Source organism: Dermochelys coriacea, chromosome 1 (assembly GCF_009764565.3).
Source record: "Dermochelys coriacea isolate rDerCor1 chromosome 1, rDerCor1.pri.v4, whole genome shotgun sequence".
NCBI classification, from domain to species: domain Eukaryota; kingdom Metazoa; phylum Chordata; order Testudines; family Dermochelyidae; genus Dermochelys; species Dermochelys coriacea.
In genome coordinates this window covers 288,018,248-288,041,759 of record NC_050068.2, presented here as the reverse complement: position 1 = coordinate 288,041,759, position 23,512 = coordinate 288,018,248, and the positions used below count along the sequence as shown (strand labels likewise).

At 40.8% G+C, this 23,512-nt stretch overlaps 1 protein-coding gene and 1 long non-coding RNA gene across 9 annotated transcripts in view; both read left to right on the top strand.

Annotated features, from left to right (window-relative positions):
• CPSF6 (cleavage and polyadenylation specific factor 6) overlaps window positions 1-23,512 on the top strand; it is an 85,213-nt gene that overhangs the window by 5,317 nt on the left and 56,384 nt on the right. For 7 of the 8 annotated variants that reach the window (XM_038388060.2, XM_038388059.2, XM_043493565.1 and 4 more), the window contains exons 2-3: window positions 16,394-16,603; window positions 22,651-22,754. In XM_038388060.2, the coding sequence (XP_038243988.1) occupies window positions 16,394-16,603; window positions 22,651-22,754 (314 nt within the window). Of the gene's footprint in view, window positions 1-16,393; window positions 16,604-22,650; window positions 22,811-23,512 lie in introns of those variants that run through there. The other variant, XM_043493572.1, reaches the window with a different exon arrangement.
• LOC122456041 lies at window positions 1,491-14,158 on the top strand. The gene is made up of 3 exons (XR_006274658.1): window positions 1,491-1,501; window positions 9,203-9,204; window positions 13,857-14,158. It is a non-coding gene; the product is annotated as an uncharacterized LOC122456041 (long non-coding RNA).

Sequence of the window (23,512 nt, the reverse complement as noted above, 5' to 3'; positions counted from 1 at the left end):
CAGGATTCCATACTGCTCCCCCCAATGCTGGTTGTCAGGTCTCCTCTTCCACCCTAGGCTGCTTCCATTCTACATATACCCTACAGTACAACTGCCAAAATCCTTGTCCAGATTGAGAGAGCCCCATTGAGTGCATCTTCACTAGGGAAAAAGATGTATTCTTAACTTTTGTTGGCTAACACATGGTAACTGAGGCAAAATCCTGTTGAAGACAAGGCAGTTTGTAGTTTTAACAAAAGGTAGCAGGTTGAGATAAACCCTGCTACCTTTCGTTAAAACTACAAACTGCCTTAAGAAAAGGAGTATTTGTGGCACCTTAGAGACTAACAAATTTATTTGAGCATAAGCTTTCGTGAGCTACAGCTCACTTCATCTGATGCAGTGAGCTGTAACTCAAGATAGCTTATGCTCAAATTTGTTAGTCTCTAAGGTGCCACAAATACTCCTTTTCTTTTTGCGAATACAGACTAACACGGCTGCTACTCTGAAACCTACAAACTGCCTTGTCTTCAATAGGATTTTGCCTCAGTTACCATGTGTTAGCCAACAAAAGTTAAGAATACATCTTTTTCCCTAGTGAAGATAAGGCCCTTTTACTCTGCCCCCGTCCATTCTAGTGGAACTCACTCATCAGTTCCACCTGCTGATGGAATTATTTCCAGTTTCTCTCAAATCCCTTTATTATATATATATGCATAGTACTCAAACTCCTTGCCCTGGCATTTAAGGCCCTTCCCAATATATTTTTTTATGATTTTCTATCATCATCATGCCTAGGAGCCCCCCAGGACCCCGTAATGCCAGGCACTTTCAAACCCAGAAGGAAAAGACAGTTGCTGCCCCCAAATTGCTTAAAGTCTAAATATAAGACAAGAGACAGCAGATGGAAACAGACCAATTGTGGGGGACAACAAGGAAACAATGAAGATGATAATGCTCCGTATGATAGGCTGTGGTCTAGTTCCCACCAGTCTTTCTGCTCTTCTCTCCTTTCACTTGGCCAAAACTGCCTGCACATGTCATTTTGTTCAACTCAGCACATCTTCTTAAATGTCATCCTCTATGCCTGACTCCATCCACCTTCAAGTTTTTCTTGAAAATGGATTTCTCAAGAAGGCTTATAAACCCTAGCCTTCACCTCTATATTAAAAAAACAAAAGTAATCCACACGAAGCATACATTCACTTAATAAATCCTTTAAGAAAGTTGTGAATTTTTGTTGTTGTTCAGAAGTTATGGCCACAGTTTAAGTTGCGGTTTTGATGCTGTCAGTTCAAGTACCATAATAAAACAAGAAGAATGAAGAATAAAGACGTCCCATCTGAATACCCCCACAAGGAGTTCAGTCCTGGGTGTACACCCACACACAAGTTCCAGCCACTTTTGAATGAGTGGCTTTACCACCTGTTGCACAAGGTTGCAACATCACTCAAATTTGGCCTTATGCTTCTCTGTCATGATGAGCAGATGCAGATGTTTGTAGAGATGTCTTCAAGGTAGCGTGCGGTGGGGTTGGAAGGTAAGGGTGCCATTAGGACAGAGTTGTTAGTAGTGTCTTTTAATCTCCAGCATAGGTTGGATACCCCCCTCCTCCCCAAGCCTTCAGTCCAGGTTGTGTGTGGGGCCTGAGCCTCTATGCCCTGAGCTGGCCCCAACTTGGAGACCCTTAGAAGCCCTGTGAGGGGGCTGGGACTGCCAGGGCATCAAGCTCTTTGGGAGGCATAAGTCCCAGCTCCCACCTAGCCCCACTTACTGGGGCCTCCCCAAATTGGTTCCCCAGTACAGTTGTGCTGCTGAAGAAGGCAAAGTCCTTGAGGTTGTCTTCCTCATGCAGCACCATAGCCCCATCTGACGCACTAGGTTGCGTCGCTACTCACCCAAATTTTTCTTGGTTGCCAACCAAGGTCACGATGCTAGTCACTCAAATTTGCCCTGGCTGCCCCTCCATCACGATGGAGGAGGGGCACTAAAAGGTGCAGTGAGTATTACAAGTTACAGTTTCTGCAACACAGTCACAGCTCACAATTTTGTTACTGTCTTGCTTATAGTCAGCCTTGTCTGACCTTCTGCGTTCCTGCAAACTTGTGGTTTGCTACATTCTCTTGATGATAAATCTGGCCATGGAGAGAGACCTGCACTGTTAGTGAGAACTGTAGTAATGTTTTTTCCCTACAAAATTCAGGTATATTTTGGGGCATGAAGGTGACTTCTTTTGAGTGTAGATGTGCTTTCTTTTTCAGTTTTGTGTATACAGTAGAACCTCAGAGTTACGAACACCAGAGTTATGAACTGACTGGTCAACCACACACCTCATTTGGACCTGGAAGTGCGCAATCAAGCAGCAGTGGGGGGGGGGGGGCGGGGAGAAGGCAGATACAGTACTGTGTTAAATGTAAACTACTTAAAAAAAAATGGGGGGGAGGTTTAAAAAAAGATTTGCAAAAGTAAGGAAACTGTGTTTGTGCTTGTTCGTTTAAATTGATGGTTAAAAGCAGCATTTTTCTTCTGCAGAGTAAAGTTTCAAAGCTGTATTAAGTCAATGTTCAGGTGTGAACTTTTTGAAAGAACAGCCATAACATTTTGTTCAGAGTTATGAACATGTGTTACAAATAACCTCCATTTCCAAGGTGTTTGTAACTCTGAGATTCTACTGTACATGGACAATGCTGTTATCATCAACCTTTTTTGGTAAAATCTTCTCTAATAAGCTCTAGGTAGCCTTACTAGAATGCCATCACTTTGCATTCAGGGTGCTCAATTCAGACTCTCTTTTTCCTGGCAGCTTTGGAAAACTCATTTATACTTTCTGATGTTCTTTACTGCATGTCTTCCTTGTTTCTGCCAGTATGATTCCTTTCCAGAGTTCTTTTACACCCTAAAACCTATCTTGAAGAGTTTTCTGTGGTGCAGTGTGTTGGGCTATATGGGAGTGAGAGTACCTATAAAACGGGACAACTGTGGTTGAAGACAAATAACCGATCGGGCACTAAAAATCTAATCAGAGTTGCATATTTACTAAATAAAAAATGTTTTACAATGCCAACTAACATATCTGGTAAACTTTGCTGTTGGTGTGAACATTGTTTAAAATTTTATTGCTAAGCTATGACTATGGTGGTCACATGGTAGTTCCTTTATGCTCTCAGTAGGTTAAATTCATTGTTGTTCTTATTCAGCTGACACTTTTTTCAAAAGCTGAATTATGAAATTAAAGCAGGAAGCTGAGCTTCATCTTTAGGAGAGGAAGTTATGGTCCTTCCTATAGTAGAGATGAGATTTCCAGGTAAATTGGAGAGAGTGAGCGTGAGATTGTCTTTGTGTGCTTTAGTGCCTCAAACTGGAGGAACTGCTAAGGGGAAAGGAAAGGGGAGAAAACCTCAGTGGTCTGTGTTCTCATTTTCTCTTTGACCTTGATTCTGTAGTGTCTGGGTTGGTGGATGCAGCAGGTCACTATCACAGTTTTTGCTACAGCAGAGCCTGGTGGCATATGTACCTTTTTTGCATTTTGTGTCTGAAAATATACTGATGACTCTAATCTTTTTTAGAGAAGTAATTAGAAGATAAACTTCCAAACAAGAAATAGTTTTGAGACATACTTTTATTATTCAACTGTGTGTAATTGGACAGGGTAGCCAACTTATGCTAACCATACAAGAGACTACTGTAGTGTTATGAAGTAGATGTTGAGCCAGCTGGTATTTAAATAGTCCCAGGACCCTTGTTTTTATGTAGTCCATGGGAACATGAACTTTTTAAAAGAAAAAACACCCTAATCTCTTCTGAAATCAGCTGTCTATTACGTGACAGCACACCATGGCTTTGCCTAGCACCCTGCTGCAACTTTTTGGATTTCCTGGTTATCTTTCTGACTTCCTCCAGAGAGCACAATGGAAACTGAAATAGAGAAAGAAAGTGGTAAATTCTGTACACTTTTTAAGGATTTAGATTGGTTTACAGGTAAAGATGTTTGCTTTAATATTAAGATACGGCTGTGTAAATCAAATATGGCTTATTGGAAAATAATTTCTATGAATTTGGAGGGCAGTTCACCATGTTAAGGTTTTGCCCTTGTTTGTAAGGTCTTGGGCACAGACTGCCTGTTACTGAGTGTATGTATAGCACCTATCACAATGGGGCCTCAGTCCCTGTTGGGCCATCTAGAATAGATGCTACCATAATACAAACAATAAGATAACATTCACATATGCTCTTAGCTACATGTGGATTTTTTCTTAGGTATTCCACTTACTTTCTCAATTTTGTAATGTACTGTTCTCCATTATATACTGTGAGCTGAAACAGTTGGAGATGTGATGTAAACTGCAAGAACCTACAAGTTGTTCAGGATCCACAAAATCTTGTCCACCATCTTGGATGGTTCTCCTTGAAGAAGGAGTCATCAACTACTGTATTTTAGAAGTATCAAAAGGCCTTTTTTCTTTTGTTAAAGCTTGCTTGAGTGTAGGTACGCCAGTACGTGAAGCTGTTTCAGAAGCTTTAACATCTGAGGATTCATTCCCTCCCTTGAAAAAAGGTGGTTGACACTGTATTGATTGTATAGGACTATACAGATCTTTCTATTTGTGATCTTTTAGGACCCGCAAATCCTTTCCATAAAGTAACAACACTGTGTGTGCATCAATAGTTTGTATACACAGTAGGATGAGTTAGAAGAAACAAAAACAGTAGTGGAAACTTAGATATTTGCCTCTGATCTCTCTTCCCCCTTCCCCCTCCCCCCCCCCCCGAAAAAACTGCAGCACATTTTCTTATGGGGGGGGTCACTTATTTGTGTGAATGATTTTTCTATTATACGTTTTTCTATTAACTTGATGTAAGACTATGGGTAACAAATGTGCACAAAAATAGTAAATCCCATAGCTCTTCATACAATCTACAGTAATTGGTCAGTGGTAATTCAAAAGAATCTGTAAAGACTGCCATCCAACTGGCTCTTCCATGTGGATCCATAACAAAGTCCTTGTAATTCTGGATGAGTATAGGGGTCTGTCTGCATAAAACAACTTGCAGCCTTGAGTCCTAAAATGAGACAAATTGAGCAAGGGCATGTGAAATGGCAGATTTAGAAAATATTAAATGAAATAATGTCTTGCTCGTTGTCCTGCATGGAGGCTAAACCACTCTGCCACGTCTACACAGGAGAACAGATTTTTCTTTGCCTGTCCAGCTCATTCTTGTTTTTGCCCTTATTTCTTCCTTCTCTGTTCAGTCAAGTAAATGGGGTAGTAAAGTCCTACTTTGGAAAATAAGTGGAGAGAGAAAAAGCTGTTTTGTTTGAAAAAACGGAGAGGGGATGGTATGTTAAAAATGGTAAAGCAGCAAAAATTCCTAGACTTTTTTTTGTCAAGCATTTCTTAGATTATTTTATTTAATATCTAAAAAGTCCCAGTTATTATGTGAAATTAACATATAATTGAGTTGAAGGGAGAGGATGGAATTTCATACCTCTGTTGCTACTGGTATGGTGGGCTGAAATGTTTTCCACAAAACTGATTTCAGGGGGCAATGTTGTTGACTATTGGGGCAAGAAAATGTTAAAATTTTAATTTGACATTTTAGATTTTTGATGAGGAAAGGAAAATGTGATAGAGTTGCAGCCTCTATATAACACTTGGTATTCCATGCATAATTCGGCAGTTTTCTTGGTATTGGGTTACAGTAACATGGGGATGCTCTAAAAATGCATTTGCTAAAAGTGGAAAGCAATTGATTGGCTTTATCATCCTGTCTGTCAGGAGATACAGCAGTCATGCCTTAGAGATGTTTTAGGGGTGAATGGGAATGCACTGAGACCACTCCAATTAAATTCAATTCCAAAACCAAAGTGCTTAGAACAACAGCTGTTTCACCTCTAGGACCATCCCTTCTAGAGTTCCAGGAGACTTAATTCTTCTCTTTCACCCTGTTTAACATCTCTGCAAAGTTCTTCTTTGAGTGATTGCACAGGGGTGTGTGTGTGTTGTCCCAGTGTACTGGAGCCCAGAGTTTTTTCTGCAGCAGTATCCATAGGGATGGCACATCTTCCTGGCCCCTCCTGAAGCTGTATAAGTTGTCACTGCCCCATACCCCTCAGTACCTTGTTACTGAGTTCCCCGGGCAGTTTGCCTCACGATTCTTCTTCTGTGTAGTCAGTGAGTTTTTAGCTCTACCTTTTCTGTAAATAGAGAGACAAGGTGAGGACATAATATTGAACCATCTTCTGTTTGTGAGAGAGACAAGCTTTAGTGGTTACTATCCAATAGTTTTTGTTTTGTTTTGTTTTATTATTTTAGTAATTAGTCTTTGATGCTAGGGACTGGTGGCATGCAGTGCTCACTGTGCCTTTAGTACTGCCTGTTGTGTGGATTGTCTGTCCTGATGGAGACCTTCACATGGGTTGTCTTTTGTGTTTCAACAAGAGACACGTTAAGAAAAGCAGAATCTGGCATTATTTCAAGAAAAGAATGCTGATTTCCAGAGATCAGCAACTCAGATTACTCATGGAGCAGGCGATGAGTGCTTTCTCAGCCTCCGAGCCCTCGACCAAACACCCTGCCATCTGCCTGCAGTTTGCTACTGAGGCTGCAGTGATCTCTGGATTCAGATTATTTTCCACAAAGAAAGAGGGTTGGTCTTGCTTTCCAGAGCTCCCCTGAAAGGAGATATGTAAGACAGACTGGAGCTACTTGAAGTTGAAAAAAGACTCCGCTTCTTCAAAGGACATGGAACATAACTGGGACTGTTCAGCTACTCAAGGTAGGGTTGGCCATTGACCTGTCTCCCTGCATAGTACTGGGGAGAAGATGTTGGTGCTGTACCATCAACTCCGCTCCTGTTCATGGAACAGCCATTGAGTCTAATACCAATGGGTTATGTTTTGGCGCCAACATTATTGATACCAATGACCTCACAAGCTTATGAGGCAGCAAACAACAGTTAGAAAAGGTAGGTAACTGTTTTTTCAAAGTCCTCCAGCACTTTGCCATCCCCTTTTAGGCACAGTTTGTCTAGAAAGTCTTTTAGTCTGTCCCCAAAAGGAGAGCGCCAGTACCAGGAGTGGGATTGGTTATACAGCAAAGAAAACATTGTAGACTGGTACCTACTGGCTGCCCATGCCTTATGCTTTCCTGCAGTGGCATTTTTGGAACATGTATTCCTATCCCCCAGGTCTCAATCACAGGCTAAGTTGAAAAGAACATTGCCATACCATAAGCAAAGCAGCTTCCAGAACCACTTTGGTTGAAAGCTAGACACTGAGCAGCTAGTGCTGCAGGAGGAATCAATGCAGGAAGAGTGGGTTTTACCTCAGGAGGATCCATCAACTCCTGTTGACCTGTCTTCCTTCTCACTTGATTCAATGATTCCGGACTCCTCTTCTCTCGTTCCAGAAGATTAAATCTTACACCACCAAGTCCCATTGAGGATTCCTTTAGTCATGCAAGTTGATCTAGTACAATTGAACACTCACAGGCTTTTGGACTTCCTTGAGATGACTCCCTTGGGGAGGGATGCCCTCCCATTTAATGATGATCTTCTAGAACTGGAAAATGCTTTATGGTACATGCTAGCCTCCTTAGCTCTTACAGCTAAGTGTACAAATAAACGTATTCCAATAAGTTGGTTCAAGTGCTTTTATTCCCATCCAGCCCTAAACTCTTACAATTATAGCTGCCAATGAGAGAGCATGTCAGGAGATTTAAATCGGCTCCCAAAGAAAAAGAACCCAAGAGATTTGATTAGCTTGAGAGTGAAATGTACTATACCTCTTCTCTCCAGATGTGTATAGCGAACTAACAGGCACTTTTAGCTGAATATGACTTTGTAAATGGGAGTTAATATCCAGGTTTACTGGCAAACTACCAAAGGATGCAAGGGAGGACAAGACCGCACCCAGCCTGCTCCTGACATTATGGGCCCTTGTTCTAGGGCAGTGATTCCCAAACTGGGGTTCGCAAAATGTTACAGGGAGTTCTTAGGAAATTTTTCCCCAATGGTGGACAGAGCTGTCCCTAGGGACCCCGGGCACCATGGGGCCAACAGCCCGGAGCTCCTAGACTTCCAAGAGCTAAGCAGATCAAAACAAGCATATCTATCACACTAAGGAGATTTAAACTTCAAGACTCCTTATAAAAAATGGAAAGGGAGGTAGATATTTTTTGCTGTTTTTAAAATTAAATAGGCAGCTAGTATTGTTTTTAAAGTTATTATGAAGAACAAGTTTAAGCTTTGTTGTAACATGAGTTGTTTGCCTGGACTGCTCAAGACCTGAATGCTTGTGTGGGAGGAACTCTTTTTGAGTTGGCTTCTTAAATACCTTCATGCTGTTTCACATCTGATACTCCTTGATGAAACATAGGAGCCTTGTCATATAACTGAAATAAGCTATGAAAGTGAGATCTTGGAAGAGTGTTGCCGTTTTCATAATGTAATACTGTAATGATTGATTAATAAATAGTGTGTAATAAGCATGTCAGAAAAATAAATTTTATATTTCCAAGATTACTGCTTTTATAATGTATACTTAGGTAAAGGAGAAAATATTTATTTTTAAGAGGGGATTCGTGAGATTTGACATTTTAGTGAAAGGGGTTCATGGGTTGTTAAAATTTGGGAACCACTGTTCTAGGGTGATTGGCTTCTGCAATAACAATGAGACTCCCCTGGTTACATAGCCTTGGACATCCAACAAGCTATAGAGAACCTTCTGTTTGATTGGTCTTGCCTGAAAACAAGAACTGACAATAAAACTACTTTCATTTAAAGACTCTTATGCTACCCTTTATGTCAGTATAGACCCTCAACAGTAATATACATGTCAGTTTTTATATGCAGTCTTGATATCCAAAAAGGCAACACGAATTTTTGAGAGGGAAGCACAAACATCAGAGACAGAGTTCCTTCAACTTCACTTTGAGTCAGCCAGCTTATCCTCAGTCAGCTGTGTGGTAGCAGCCAATCTGACTTATCCTTTGAGGACAGTGATGCAGTTGTCAGTGATCTTCCTATCATCTCCTCACCCCCTCATTTAGGGAAAGATTGTCCCATTATCTCAGTGCTGGGAAGCCCTAATGATAGCCAACGGGATCCTAAGCACTACAAAATTGGGATATTCTATCCATTTCCTCTTCATCCACCTACCCTTTTCAGGGACTCATCTCACGAGTTAGTGCTGATTCAAAAAATTCAGGTTTTAGAGTGGTAGCCGTGTTAGTCTGTATCAATAAAAGTACTCGTTTTTTTCAAAAAGTTCAGACTCTGTTCACTTTTTAAGGGCATACAAGAAGTTCCCCATCAACAATGGGGAAAGAAGTTTTACTCATGGTACTTTCCGATCCTCAAGTTGAAGAAAAGGTTGAGACCCATATTGTACTTTTGAAATCTCAAAAAGTTCATGTACATTAGACTTCACATGGTTTCCCTGGCATCAATCCTCAATCACAGTTACTAGTTTGCTTTCCTTGTTCTTCCATGCGATGATAGTGCCAAATAATGGGAAGTTTCTGAGATCTGTAGTAGCAGGCCGACACTATCAATACGCAGTATTTCCCTTTGGCCTGTTGTCAGTGCCACATATGTGCCCCAAGTTCATTGTAGTGGTGGTGGTCTACTTGAGAACAGGAATGCACGTCTTCCCTTACCTAGGCAACTGTTAGTGTGAAAGAGATCTGAGCATCAGGTTCTCCACCACATTGTTTATCGTTTTGTCTCTCTGACTGTGTGGGACTCAGCCTGAAAAAAAGGAAAATCCAGATTAATCCTGACATAGAAAATAGAATTCATCTGGGCCCTTCTCAGTTCTATAGCTCACACCTCTCCTCCACGACGACAGTCAGCCCATTCAACTCAAGCAACTTCATTAGCTTTTCTATGGGATGTCCCCATGCTAGACATTTGTAGGGCTGCTACTTGATCCTCTATGCATACCTTCACTCCTTATGCCATCATGACTGCTTCAAGATCTAAAGAAAATGTTGGGAAAACAGTATTGCAGTTCCTATTTAAATAGACTCTGTCCCCACCTCCTAATGGTACTGCTGAGAGTCATCTGAGTGGAACACACATGCGCATTCACTCAAAGAAAAAATGGTTACTTACCCATCTTGTAACCACTCTGCACAGGAGTCCCAAGTCACCATATTCTGGTGCCAAGGAACTCTTGGGGATTGGGGCACCATTTCCCTTATATAGCCTTGAGAGGAGCCATGAGGATGTGCAGAGTGTGTGTCTCTCCTTGACAGGTACAGTTACAGAAAACTCTCTGGCTCTGACATATTGGGTGCATTCTCCTCTGTGGAGTATGTACGTGCAACCACATCTCAAAGAACATCAGTTACTATATAGTGGAGTCGCATCTGATGCGGGAGTTAGATTCTAAAGTCAGTGCGTAAGGCAAAAATGGCGTATAGTCAAAATTACCCTTGAAAATCCCTTAATTGCCCATAAAGTACAGTATACTGTACATGGTTTTGTGTATACAACCCTGTACAGTAATATGTATAATGTATACAATAATGTATAGTATATAATAAGTACATATGCAAAATATAATTTTACAGTACTGTAAAATTTTAATTACAGGGGGCAATTACAAGGGGTCATCAGGGCTTGATGTCGATCCAGGAGACAGAGGTGACGGAGAGCTTGGGTAACGGAGCGGGAGTCGTAGACGAAGTGGTTGGCTCTGGTTCAGCTCAAAGTTGATTGCGTAGGCTCATCTGTTGCTGGCTGTTCTTCCTTGAAAAACATGGCAATTGGCAACTGTCGCTGTTGTCTCTTGGGCTGCTCAAACCTCTCTTGATACAGTCTCAAATAGTCCATAATGCTACATAGGGATCATATTCAGAAATTAAATCATTCAGGTATTTCGCTGCCTGGAATACTTGAGCAAATTTATGAAGATTCCAACTTGCTGGCTCTTCCTGTTCGTTGTCATCATCTTCTGCAGACGATTTTATCAGTTCCTCTAACTCTGTTAGTCCATGTTTCTCTATGGCTCTCAATTAATTATTCAATTTCTTCCGCAAGGATGTCGACGAAGCCATCACCACCCACTTGCCTGGCCACCTGAACAATGCATTTCACTTCTTTGTCAATGGTTGGGAAACCCTTAAAATCATTCACACATTCTTTCCATAGGTTTCGCCAACATGCATTGACTGTTTCAGGCTTGATTGCATCCATTGCCTGTTTAATATAAGTGATGCAATTGGCAATGTTGAAGGACTTTCAGCACTCCATCCCATTAAGATTGGGATCAGCATCCATAGCGCTACATATCCGTGAGAATGTAAGCCTTATGTACGTGGCCTTGAAACAGCGAATCACGCCTTGGTCGAGAGGTTGGCTGTGGTATTGGTGGGGGAGAAAGACGTCTTAAGCGTCGTTATGCGCAAATTGGAGTGCCGCAGGGTGACAAGGAGCATTGTCTATGATCAGCAACACTTTAAAGTCAAGTCCTTTCTCTTCGAGGTACCGCTTGACCTTTGGAATGAAACACTTGTGGAACCAATCCAGAAATAATGTTGCCGTCACCCAAGCCTTTTTATTTGCTTGCCAGAACACAGGTAGGAGATTTTTTTTTCTTGCCTTTTAGGGCACGGGGTTTGCAGCCCTGTAGAGCAAGTCTGGCTTTATTAAATGTCGAGCTGCATTGCCACAAAACAACACAGTCACACAGTATTTAGCTGCTTTGAAGCCAGGGGCTTGTCTTTCTGATTTTGAAATGTAAGTGTGGTTGGGCATTTTTTTCCAGAAGAGCCCAGTCTTGTCAGCATTAAAAACTTGTTCTGGAAGATGGCCCTTTTCTTCTATGATTTTCTTCAGTTGTTCAGGGTAGACTTTTGCTGGCTTTTCATTGGCAGATGCAGCTTCACCACTAGTCTACACGTTTTTGAGGTTGAAGCAGTTCCTAAAACTGTTAAGCTAACCTTGGCTGGCTTTGAATTCCTTCTCATCAGAAGGCTGTCCCTCTTCAGCGGGAGGTTTGAATAGTGCGTAGAGGCTAAGAGCCTTTTCTTGCAACGTGTTGCCATCTATAGGCACACGTTTATAGTTCATGTCTTCCAGACATTATTGAAGAAATGTCTTAAGTCTTATCATGCACCTGTCTCGTCACCTTAGCAGTTATTGGAGCACTTGATGACACGGTTGACGAATTTCTCTCTCCAATCTTGATGGCACGGCTGCTAGATTTGTTGCAGCCATATTTACGCACCACATTGGAGATTGACATACCGTCTCTGTTAGTCCAGCACAGTCAGTTTTTCCTTCAACGTTGGAATGGATAGCTGTTGCTTCAGTTGAGCATGAGGTGAAGTAGTTGGCTTGCGTTTAGGGGCCATATTGTATGAAAAATACATATCTTTAAACACTAGAATCTCACTCAGCACGGCGAGATGCTCACACTATGAGAGGAATGCGGGAACTGAGACCGACTGAGGGAACAGCAGATTCACGTCTCCCGTCTCTCGCTCACTCCGGGGCATACACTCATTGAGTGGAATGGTGGGCGGAATCGCCCGCACTATTTCCAGGTATCTTCTTCTTTTTTTGCCGAGCACGTATATTTTGAATTTGCGTAAGTTAAATGATTTGACTCACCTATACAGATAAGTAACCTTTTTTCCTGGGGAAGATCTTGAGACACCACAGATTCATATGCCAGTAATATATGGACAACACCATTATGTCTCCATTATGTCAGATACAAAGAGTACCATCCCTTAGCTGTTTTAGGGTATATCTGCATAGCAAAAGCTGTGCAAAGACCATCCTACTAGATCTAGTTTGAATCTAGCTAGCACAGGTAATATAGCAGTGAAGGTAGTGCACTCTGTGCTTCAGTACATGTAGTACAAGCCTGGCATGGATCCTGGGTATGTACTTGGCTTGTTAGCCCATTCAGAAGCTCATGTTGCTTCATCGCTATTGTTACCCACACTAGCTGGATTTAAGCTAGCTTGGGTAGGCTAGTCCATACACATCACTAGTTCAGGTAGGTTTGTCAGCGCACAGACATACCGTTAGTGTCAGCGAAGAGCAGATGACTGATACTAAATGTGAGCAATACAGGGTGATGCTGATGGAGAGAAGATAATGCTTCAAAGAACTCAGAACCACATTAACACCCGCCCCGTGGTGGGGCCAGCTGGAATCTTCATTGTTACTGGATGCCCAAATAAGTGGCTGCTGGAAAAGAGTTCTTCTGCCTAAAGCTGGCCAGGAGACTGCACCCCATGGTGTCAGTTTTGGAGTAGGCCACAATGATCCATGCATTAATGACCTTCTGCATTTATTGTTGCAACACATTGTACGTGATTTTGGAGCACTGATGCTTGTTGATACCTCCTGTTTTCTGTCTGTGACACATAATAGTCTAGTTTCCAGTGGGTTATAATATTTTGGTCAGAGACACCACTGACTTCCTGAGGAAACTAGAATCCATCGGTGATCTTCCTGAAAACACCATCCTAGCCACTAAGGATGTAGCAGCCCTCTACACCAACAATCCACCCAAAGATGGACTACAAGCCATCAGGAACAGTATCCTCGATAATGTCACGGGAAACCTGATGGCTGAACTTTGTGACTTTGTTCTCACCCATAACTATTTCACATTGGGGGACAATGTATACCTTCAAATCAGTGGCACTGCTATGGGTACCCGCGTGGGCCCCACAGGATGCGAACATTTTTATGGCTGACTTAGAACAACGCTTCCTCAGCTCTCGTCCCCTAATTCCCCTACTCTACTTGCGCTACATTGATGACGTCTTCATCATCTGGACCCATGGAGAAGAAGCCCTTGAAAAATTCCACCATGATTTCAACAATTTCCATCCCACCATCAACCTCAGCTTGGACCAGTCCACACAAGAGATCCACTTCCTGGACATTAGAGTGCTAATAAGCGATGGTCACATAAATACCACCCCTTACCAGAAACCTACGGACTGCTATATTTGCATACGTGCCTCCAGCTTTCATCCAGACCACACCACAAGATCCATTGTCTACAAGCAAGCTCTACAATTCAATTGTATTTGCTCCAACCCCTCAGACAGAGACAAATACCTACAAGATCTCTATCGGGCGTTCTTATAACTGCAATACCCACCTGCTGAAGTGAAGAAACAGATTGACAGAGCCAGAAAAGTACCCAGAAATTACCTACTACAGGACAGGCCCAACAAAGAAAATAACAGAACGCCACTAGCCATCACCTTCAGCCCCCAACTAAAATCTCTCCAGCGCATCTTCAAGGATCTACAACCTATCCTGAAGGACGACCCATCACTCTCACAGATCTTGGGAGACAGGCCAGTCCTTGCTTACAAACAGCCCCATAACCTGAAGCAAATACTCACCAGCAACCACACAACAGTACCACTAACCCAGGAACCTATCCTTGCAACAAAGCCCATTGCCAACTCCTGTCCGCATATCTATTCAGGGGACACCATCATAGGGCCACACTATCAGCTACACAGAGGCTCATTCACCTGCACATCTACCAATGTGATCACCTCTACCAATGCCATCATGTGCCAGCAATGTCCCTCTGCCATGTACATTGGCCAAACCAGACAGTCTCTACGTAAGAGAATAAATGGACACAAATCAGACGTGAAGAATTATAACATTCAAAAACCAGTCTGAGAACACTTCAATCTCTCTGGTCACTCGATTACAGACCTAAAAGTGGCCATATTACAACAAAAAAAACTTCAAAACAGACTCCAATGAGAGACTGCTGAATTGGAATTAATTTGCAAACTGGACACCATTAAATTAGTCTTTATTCAAGACTGGGAATGGATGTGTCATTACACAAAGTAAAACTATTTCCCCATGTTTGTTTTTCCCCTCTGCTGTTCCTCACATGTTCTTGTCAACTGCTGGAAATGGCCCACCTTGATTATCACTACAAAGGGTGTGGTTTTTTTTGTTTTTTTTTCCCCTCTCTCCTGCTGGTAATAGCTCATCTTAGCTGATCACTCTTGTTACAATGTGTATGGTAACACCCATTGTTTCATGTTCTCCTTGTATATAAAATCCTCCTACTGTATTTTCCACTGCATGCATCCGATGAAGTGAGCTGTAGCTCACGAAAGCTTATGCTCAAATAAATTTGTGAGTCTCTAAGGTGCCACAAGTACTCCTTTTCTTTTTGAGAACATCTGGAAACACTCTCCTCTTACGAAGCGTACGTTACCAGCTTTTCCTGCCCTGTGGTCTGGAATCCTGAAGTGGTGAAAAGCATCATAAGGTGTGGTTTAAGGGGAACGGACGTGTTATGCGAGAATATGAGGGGAGTTTGTTATGGCAGGGCCCTAAGGCAGTGGTCTAGTCCCTTTTAAAATAATAATTGTAGCACAGGTAATGCCAGTGTGTTGTCACTCTGATTTTGTGTGTGAGGGACCAGTAAGTCAGATGCTAACTTCATTTGCCAAGTTGTCCATTTATACGACTGTAAGTGGAGATTAAAAAATGTAAATGGCTGCATCAAGAAGAGTCTTCAATTTAGATAAGATACTCTGGGTTAAATCTTTTCATAAATTTATTACTAGAGCTATAGTTAGGAATTTTTTTATATGATGCTTGCTAATTGCAAAGAAGAGTGTGTTGCCTATTTTAATGTTAAAATGTCTAAATTTAAAAAAAAGTGGACTGATTAACGCAATTTGGTTTTGCTCCTCTTAGTCATTTCCCATTTCAACTCATATTGTGATGACACAGTGATACCAGAAAGTGGATATAGCTGTCTTTGGAAACAGTGTTTCTCTTTTATATTAAGTAGGATCATTAGAGTATGAAGTTCTCCCTTCTTGACCCTGTATTTGAGAATCAGGAATCAAGTTTAAGATCCAATCTCTGAAAAATTTAGCTGCATGTTGTGTTCATTGCCAGGACTCTCATAAAAGCTCAAACCACTTTCCATACCTATTTCTTTTAATATAGGAAAATATTTACTTTGTTTTTGCATAAGAGCTGAAGTTAATATGCTCCTATTTTGCTTACCAGCATCATTAATGTCAGCAACATTCTCAGAATAAGATTTGTGTTCTCTTGTTTGTCTCTATCAGTAGAACAAAATCATTGTAGGATTAAGCAGTAACTATAGGATTTTTGTTAATTTTCTGTCAGTTTGGTGGAATTTTTTTAAAGTAGAAAACAGAAGGCAGTAACATCAGATTTATATACATTCGAATGTAGATCAAATTGGGATGTAAACTGTTTCACAAGGGAGGGGATATACTATTGCACTTCAGGCCCAAATGCCTGTCTTACCTTATGTGATAATTCTCTGGGACATTTTAGAGCAGTATTTGTTTTGAATAAATATTAAAAGTATTTTAGGTAATCTACAGCATTTTTTTTTTTTGTGGTGTAGGAAGCTGAATATGGTGGACATGATCAGATAGATTTGTATGATGACGTCATCTCTCCATCCGCAAATAATGGCGATGCCCCAGAGGACCGTGATTATATGGACTCTCTTCCACCATCAGTTGGAGATGACGTAGGTAAAGGAGCAGCACCAAATGTTGTCTATACATATACTGGAAAGAGAATTGCATTGTACATTGGAAATCTTACTTGGGTAAGTGTTGGAATTCAGCTACACGCATGCTTTTTTATTATGGGCAATAATCTTACACTGATCAAATATACTCATTGTAGTTGACAGAATTTTACTAAAATATTTAACTTTTTGGTACATAATACAAGAAAAATAATTTATACATACTAAGGTCAGAAGGGACCATTATGATCATCTAATCTGACCTCCTGCACAACGCAGGCCACAGAATCTCACCCACCCACTCCTAGCGAAAACCCTCTCATCTACGTCTGAAGTCCTCAAATCGTGGTTTAAAGACTTCAAGGAGCAGAGAATCCTCCAGCAAGTGACCTGTGCCCCAATCTACAGAGGAAGGTGAAAAATAGAAAAATTAGAACACGCCCTGGAGGAAAATTCCTTCCCGACCCCAAATATGGCGATAAACAAAACTCTGAGCATATGGGCAAGATTCACCAGCCAGATACCCAGGAAAGAATTTTCTGTAGTAACTCAGTTCCCGCCCCATCTAACATCCCAGCACAGGCCATTAGGCCTATTTACCATGAATATTTAAAGATCAATTAATTACCAAGATCATGTTATCCCATCAGACCATCTCCTCCATAAACTTACTGAGTTTCATCTTAAAGCCAGATAGATCTTTTGTCCCCACTGCTTCCCTTGGAAGGCTATTCCAAAACTTCACTCCTCCGATGGTTAGAAACCTTCGTCTAATTTCAAGTTTAAACTTCCCAATGACCAGTTTATATCCATTTGTTCTTGTGTCCATATTGGTACTGAACTTAAATAATTCCTCTCCCTCTCCAGGATTTATCCCTCTGATATATTTATAGAGAGCAATCATATCTCTCCTCAACCTTCTTTTAGTTAGGCTAAACAAGCCAAGCTCCTTGAGTCTCCTTTCATAAGACAAATTTTCCATTCCTCGCATCATCCTGGTAGCCCTTCTCTGTACCTCTTCCAGTTTGAATTCATCCTTCTTAAACATGGGAGACCAGAACTACACACAGTATTCCAGGTGAGGTCTCACCAGTGCCTTGTATAACAGTACTAAAACCTCCTTATCTCTATTGGAAATACCTCGCCTGATGCATCCCAAGACCACATTAGCTTTTGTCACGGCTATATCACATTGGCGGCTCATAGTCATCCTGTGATCAACCAATGCTCCAAGGTCCTTCTCCTCCTCTGTTACTTCCAAGTGATGCATCCCCAGTTTATAACTAAAATTCTTGTTGTTAATCCCAAAATATATAACCTTACACTTCTCACTATTAAATTTCATTCTATTACTGTTACTCCAGTTTACAGGGTCATCCAGATCTTCCTGTATGATATTCCGGTCCTTCTCTAAATTGTCTATACTTCCCAGCTTTGTATCAGCCGCAAACTTTATTAGCACTCTCACTTTTTGTGCCTACGTCAGTAACAAAAAGATTAAACAACATTGATCCCTAAGGAACTCCACTGGTAACCTCCCTCCCGCCTGACAATTCACCTTTCAGTAGGACCCTGAGTTTACAGGTTCATTTAAAAATTCTTGCTAAGGGGCTTGCAATTTCGTGTGCCAATTCCTTTAATATTATTGGATGAAGATTATCTGCCCCTCCGATTTAGTCCCATTAAGCTGTTCGAGTTTCGCTTCTACCTCAGATATGGTAATATCTACCTCCATATCTTCGTTCCCATTTGTCATGCTACCATTATCCCTAAGATCCTCATTAGCCTTATTAAAGACTGAGGCAAAGTATCTGTTTAGATATTGGGCCATGCCTAGATTGTCCTTGACCTCCACTCCATCCTCAGTGTTTAGCGGTCCCACTTCTTCTTTCTTTGTTTTCTTCTTATTTATATGGCTAATAGAACCTTTTACTATTGGTTTTAATTCCCTTTGCAAGCTCCAACTCTACTTGACTTTTAGCCTGTCTCACTTTATCCCTACGTGTTCTGACCTCAATTAGGTAGCTTTCCTTGCTGATCCCTCCCATCTTCCACTCCCTGTATGCTTTCTGCTTTTTCTTAATCACCTCTCTGAGATGCTTGCTCATCCAGCTTGGTCTACAACCCCTGCCTATGTTTTTTTTCTCCTTTCTTGGGATGCAGGCTTCTGATAGCTTCTGCAGCTTTGACTTGAAGTCATTCCAGGCCTCCTCTGCCTTTAGATCCACAAGTTCTTCAGTCCAATCCACTTCCCTAACTAATTTCCTTAATTTTTAAAAAAAAAAGTTAGCTCTTTTGAAATCAAATACCCTCGTCACAGATCTATTTTTGTTTATCTTTCCATTTAGTTTGAACTGAGTTAGCTCATGATCGCTCGAACCAAGCTTGTCCTCTACAACCATTACTTCTAGGAAGTCCTCACTACTCACCAAAACCAAATCTAAAATGGCATCCCCTCTTGTTGGTTCAGCAACTACTTGGTGAAGGAATCCATCAGTTATTGCATCCAGGAAAACCTGAGCCCTATTATTATTATTATTACTACTATTATTATTACTATTACTAGCACTTGTCCTTTACTCTATATCTGGGAAGTTAAAGTCTCCCATGATCACACAATTCCCATTAGCATTTACTTCATTAAAAACATTAAAGTGGTCTCCATCCATATCCAGATTGGATCCCGGCGGTCTATAGCACACCCCAAGCACTATCCCAGGGGAGGCTCTAGTAGCTTTCTTCCCAAATGTGATTTTTGCCCAGACAGACTGTCTTATCCATTCCATCACTTATATCTTTACAGTTTACCTCATCATTGATATACAATGCTACTCCACCACTTTTGCCTTTATTTCTGTCTTTCCTAAACAGCACATACCCTTCAATACCTGTAGACCAGTCATGACTACTATTCCACCATGTGTCTGTTTTCCCTATAATATCTGCTTTCATTTCCTGCACCAGTAGCTCTAGTTCCTCCATTTTGTTACCTAGGCTCCTTGCATTAGTGTACAAACATCTTAATTTTTGCTCTTTGGCCTTACTCACATTCTTTACCCGATTAGGCACAGACATTCTACCTCCAGTATCACCCATTAGACTGGTATGTACACTATGCTTCCTCCTTATGTCCATTCTCCTACCCACTGCTGTATCCTCTCTTACTTTGTTTTCTTCCCTCTCAATGTTAAAATCTGGCATGGAGTCTCTTGATCAATTGTACCATCCTCCATCCTAGAAGTCTATTTCCCGAGAACAGTCCTCTGTCCATGAATGCTTCCCAGTGGCCATACATCCCAAAGCCCTCCTTATAGCACCACTGCCTGAGCCATCTGTTGATACTCATAATCTTGTCACGCCTTTGTTGCTCTTCTCTAGGAACAGGCAGAATCCCACTAAAGATCACATAAGCCTTGATTTCCCTAAGCGTCTTCCCTAGCCTAGCATAGTCTCCCTTAATACTTTCCAGTGAGAAACTAGCCGTATCATTTGTTCCCACATAAAGGATAATTAGGGGATTCTTTCCTGCTCCCTTTAGGATCCTTTTCAACCTCAGGCCTACATCCTGTATTTTAGCACCTGGAAGACAGCATACCTTTCTGTTCTCTGGATCAGCTCTGGTTACCGGCCTGTCTATCCTTCTCAGTAAGGAGTCCCTGATCACATAGATCTGCCTTTTCCTGGTGACGGTGCTATTCTCCAGTCTCTCCCCTGTTCCCTCTGGCTGCAAGTTCTTTCCATTTCTATTCTCCCTTGTAATCCTCTTCAACCCATCCTGTATCCTTCTGGGGCTCATATTTGGTGTAGACTTCATTGACTCTTCCCCTTTTCCAATAGAACTACCCGCTCTTCTCTTCTTCCTTGCCCTTCCACCTTCAGTGACTACCTGCTGAGCCCTTTCTTCATTTTCCAACTCTGCAAACCTGTTCCTAAGCTCTATTTCTCCTTCACTAGCCCGTCTTTTCCTTTGCCTGGTTCTTTTAGTCACATGCTTCCACTGACCACTTTCCTCACCCAGTCTCCCCTCAGAATTCCTCAGTCCTACTTCCATCTGCAAACAGAGAAGCAGGTTTTCTGAACATTTTAGTGAAAATCTTGGGGGAAGAATATGGTTTTGAGATGTTCATTAAAATGGAGGATATTTACAATATAAAGGTTCAGTTGTATCTTGTAGAATAAATTAAAGGTGAAAGGGGAAGCTTTCTGGGAAAGCATGGTAAGTTTGCCACCCTATTAGGGCTTTGGGGAAACTCCGAAGAGAAGGAACAGAATAAATTAATACTATCTAGTACCTTATGCCTATAAACTGATCTATTTTGAATAATCCCTTGTTGAAGCTTTTATTTTTAAAAGAGAACTGTAATGTTCTTTGAGGTTTCTTTGAGCATTAATCCTCAAAGATTGCGACTTGCAGTGACTTTCCAGGCAAAACTGTTCCAAGCCTCTGTTTTAAGGGTATTTTCAGGTACTGCAGATCTAGGAACCAAAATACAACCGGGGAAATACATTTTGTTGTTACTAATTGTTGACCTTCAGTATGCCTTTTAAAAATAAAAATATGTAAAATGCTAAATCAGTAACTGAACTCATTAGCCTTTACTATGACAGTTAATCTGAAAACCAATTTCTCACCCCCTTCCGTGCAAAATTCTGAGTTCATGGTTGCTTCCTCTGCTAAAACCTATACTAGTACCAGGCATGCAGGAAATTACTTCATACTTTGTTTTAAGTGTTTGATGTCGTTAAGTGTTGCAGTATCCTGATTTCAGGCACTTTCCAGGTAAGTAAAGGAGATATTGATTTATCAAACTCTTCATTTAAAAACTTATTTCTAGTGATTGGATTTTCAAAACACAGTGCTTCCATTGAAGTCAATGGCCAATTGGCCAATGCTGAATGTTTTGAAAGTCCATATGTAACTTTTAAATCTGTATCGTTACTACTGACATGGCATCTTAAACAGAACTATCTACAAAATTTTGTGTTTACGTTCTGAAGGATTGTCAAGTTTTTCTTTAAGTGGCATGAGATTCAGCAATGTAGTTTGCTTGCTGTGAGCCAGAAGGGTGTTGAGGGTTCTATACTAGAGCTAGTGTGGGTGGGGGGGAATGGTATATAGGTAGTTTTTAAAACTTGCACACCCGTTTCCTCTCTCTCCTGAAATTTAGGGGGGTTCTCGAGTTACAGGTTTTCTTCTTACGCCAGCTCCTTTAGTACCAGTACATACTTATTATCAGGGTGAAAGTGTTTAACTTCAGAAATGGATAATGTTCGACTTAGACGTTTGCTTATAGCAGAGTCAGTTATATGTTGATGGATGTCACGTATCCATGGGCCACTGAAGTGGCTGATAAACTCTGCTTTTCTTACTCTTTTTCTGTTTTTTTTTTTTCCCTTTGCCATCAGGAAGTAAAACAATACTATTAAGAATCTTGCTGTCTAAAGCTTCAAAAAAACCAGCAGTTCATGGTTCGGGATTTTAGTAAATTAAATTTCACTTGGGCCAGTTTTGGCACTGGTGTAGAGCACCATGGATCATGCGTACAAGTGTGCTAACACGTCTGAAAGTAAAGCACACTACTGAAATGGTCTTGAAATTTGACCTTGTTCAGAGATGTAGGATTTTGGGCTAATAAAAACTGAGTAGTAATCTGTTTTAAATAGGAAAAATGTGCAATCCTTGAGGTATCAAACAAACAAAAGTGACTATTGAAATTGATCAGATTTAAGCCTTGCAGCCTTGAAAGTATGTTTTTGTTTTTCATAAAAACAAAACTTCTTCAAACGTAGCTTTCTTTAAGATTGTGCATTATATAGTAAGGGTGGTAATGCATCATGTCAGGTGCTGTTAGTGCCATATGTGTTGTATTACACATCATTTGTCTGTTCATATATTTTTAGCAATGATCTTTTTGAGAAGTAACTGTAAAGTGTCACTTAAAATATTTTCTGGCCTTTTCTACAAATGGTTACAGAAAACATCCAGTGAGATGCACTACTACTTGATCATTTTCACAATAAAGTAAAAAGCTATAGTACAAACATACAGGATTAGACTGCTGTATTCATAGTGAAAATTGGCATCTTAATGTGTTTTGACATTTGAATATAAAAATATTTTGCAGTGGACAACAGATGAAGACTTAACTGAAGCAGTGCATTCACTGGGAGTAAATGATATTTTGGAGATAAAATTTTTTGAAAACCGTGCTAATGGCCAGTCAAAGGGGTAAGAATTTGTAATCCACGTTTTCTGCTATTGGTCATTGATCTGCTACAGTGAGGGTGAGTGGTCCATGTTTTCCACAGCTAGCAATGAGATGTTTACTTTTGTTGGACAGCTAACTTCTAGCAAGGGTTTTGTACCCTATTGTTTCACATTGACGACTAATTCAATCACAGAAATAAGTTCTAAAGCCAATACTATAGGTTTCACTACTCCCTGAATAGGATTGAGATATTGACATTCCTTATACATTCATTTTCCTAAATTTCAGACTGTTTACTCTTAATTTTTTTAACCTCTCATCAGTGTGAATGCCTTCTTATTCTACCTTTTGTCAAATCCCTTTTTCAAAACTTGATTTGTTAGCCTTTTATTTCTCCATTTTTATTTTGCATAGCTCTGCCAGTGCCTATCAGTCCGTACTAATAACACATCTCGGAATCCAGTAAATGGTTTTTTGTTTACTATAAACTGTCAATTGTGTGAGTTTTGTGATGCGGACAAACTGACTATTTCAATTGTGATTTAAACTAATATTTGATTTAAGGTCTTCATGAGTGCCAGATTAACACCCCCCCACCTTGCGCGGGGTGTGTGTGGGTGGGTGGTGTGTGGGTGGGGTTTTTTTGTTTGTTTTTTGTGAGAACTAAACTAACATTCAGAATGCAGTTTTGATTCATTTATAATAGAAAAGAAGAATCAGTTTCCATATGCCAGTTTTATCAAATACAGCTCAATGGTGGAAGATCACGTCCTTTTGG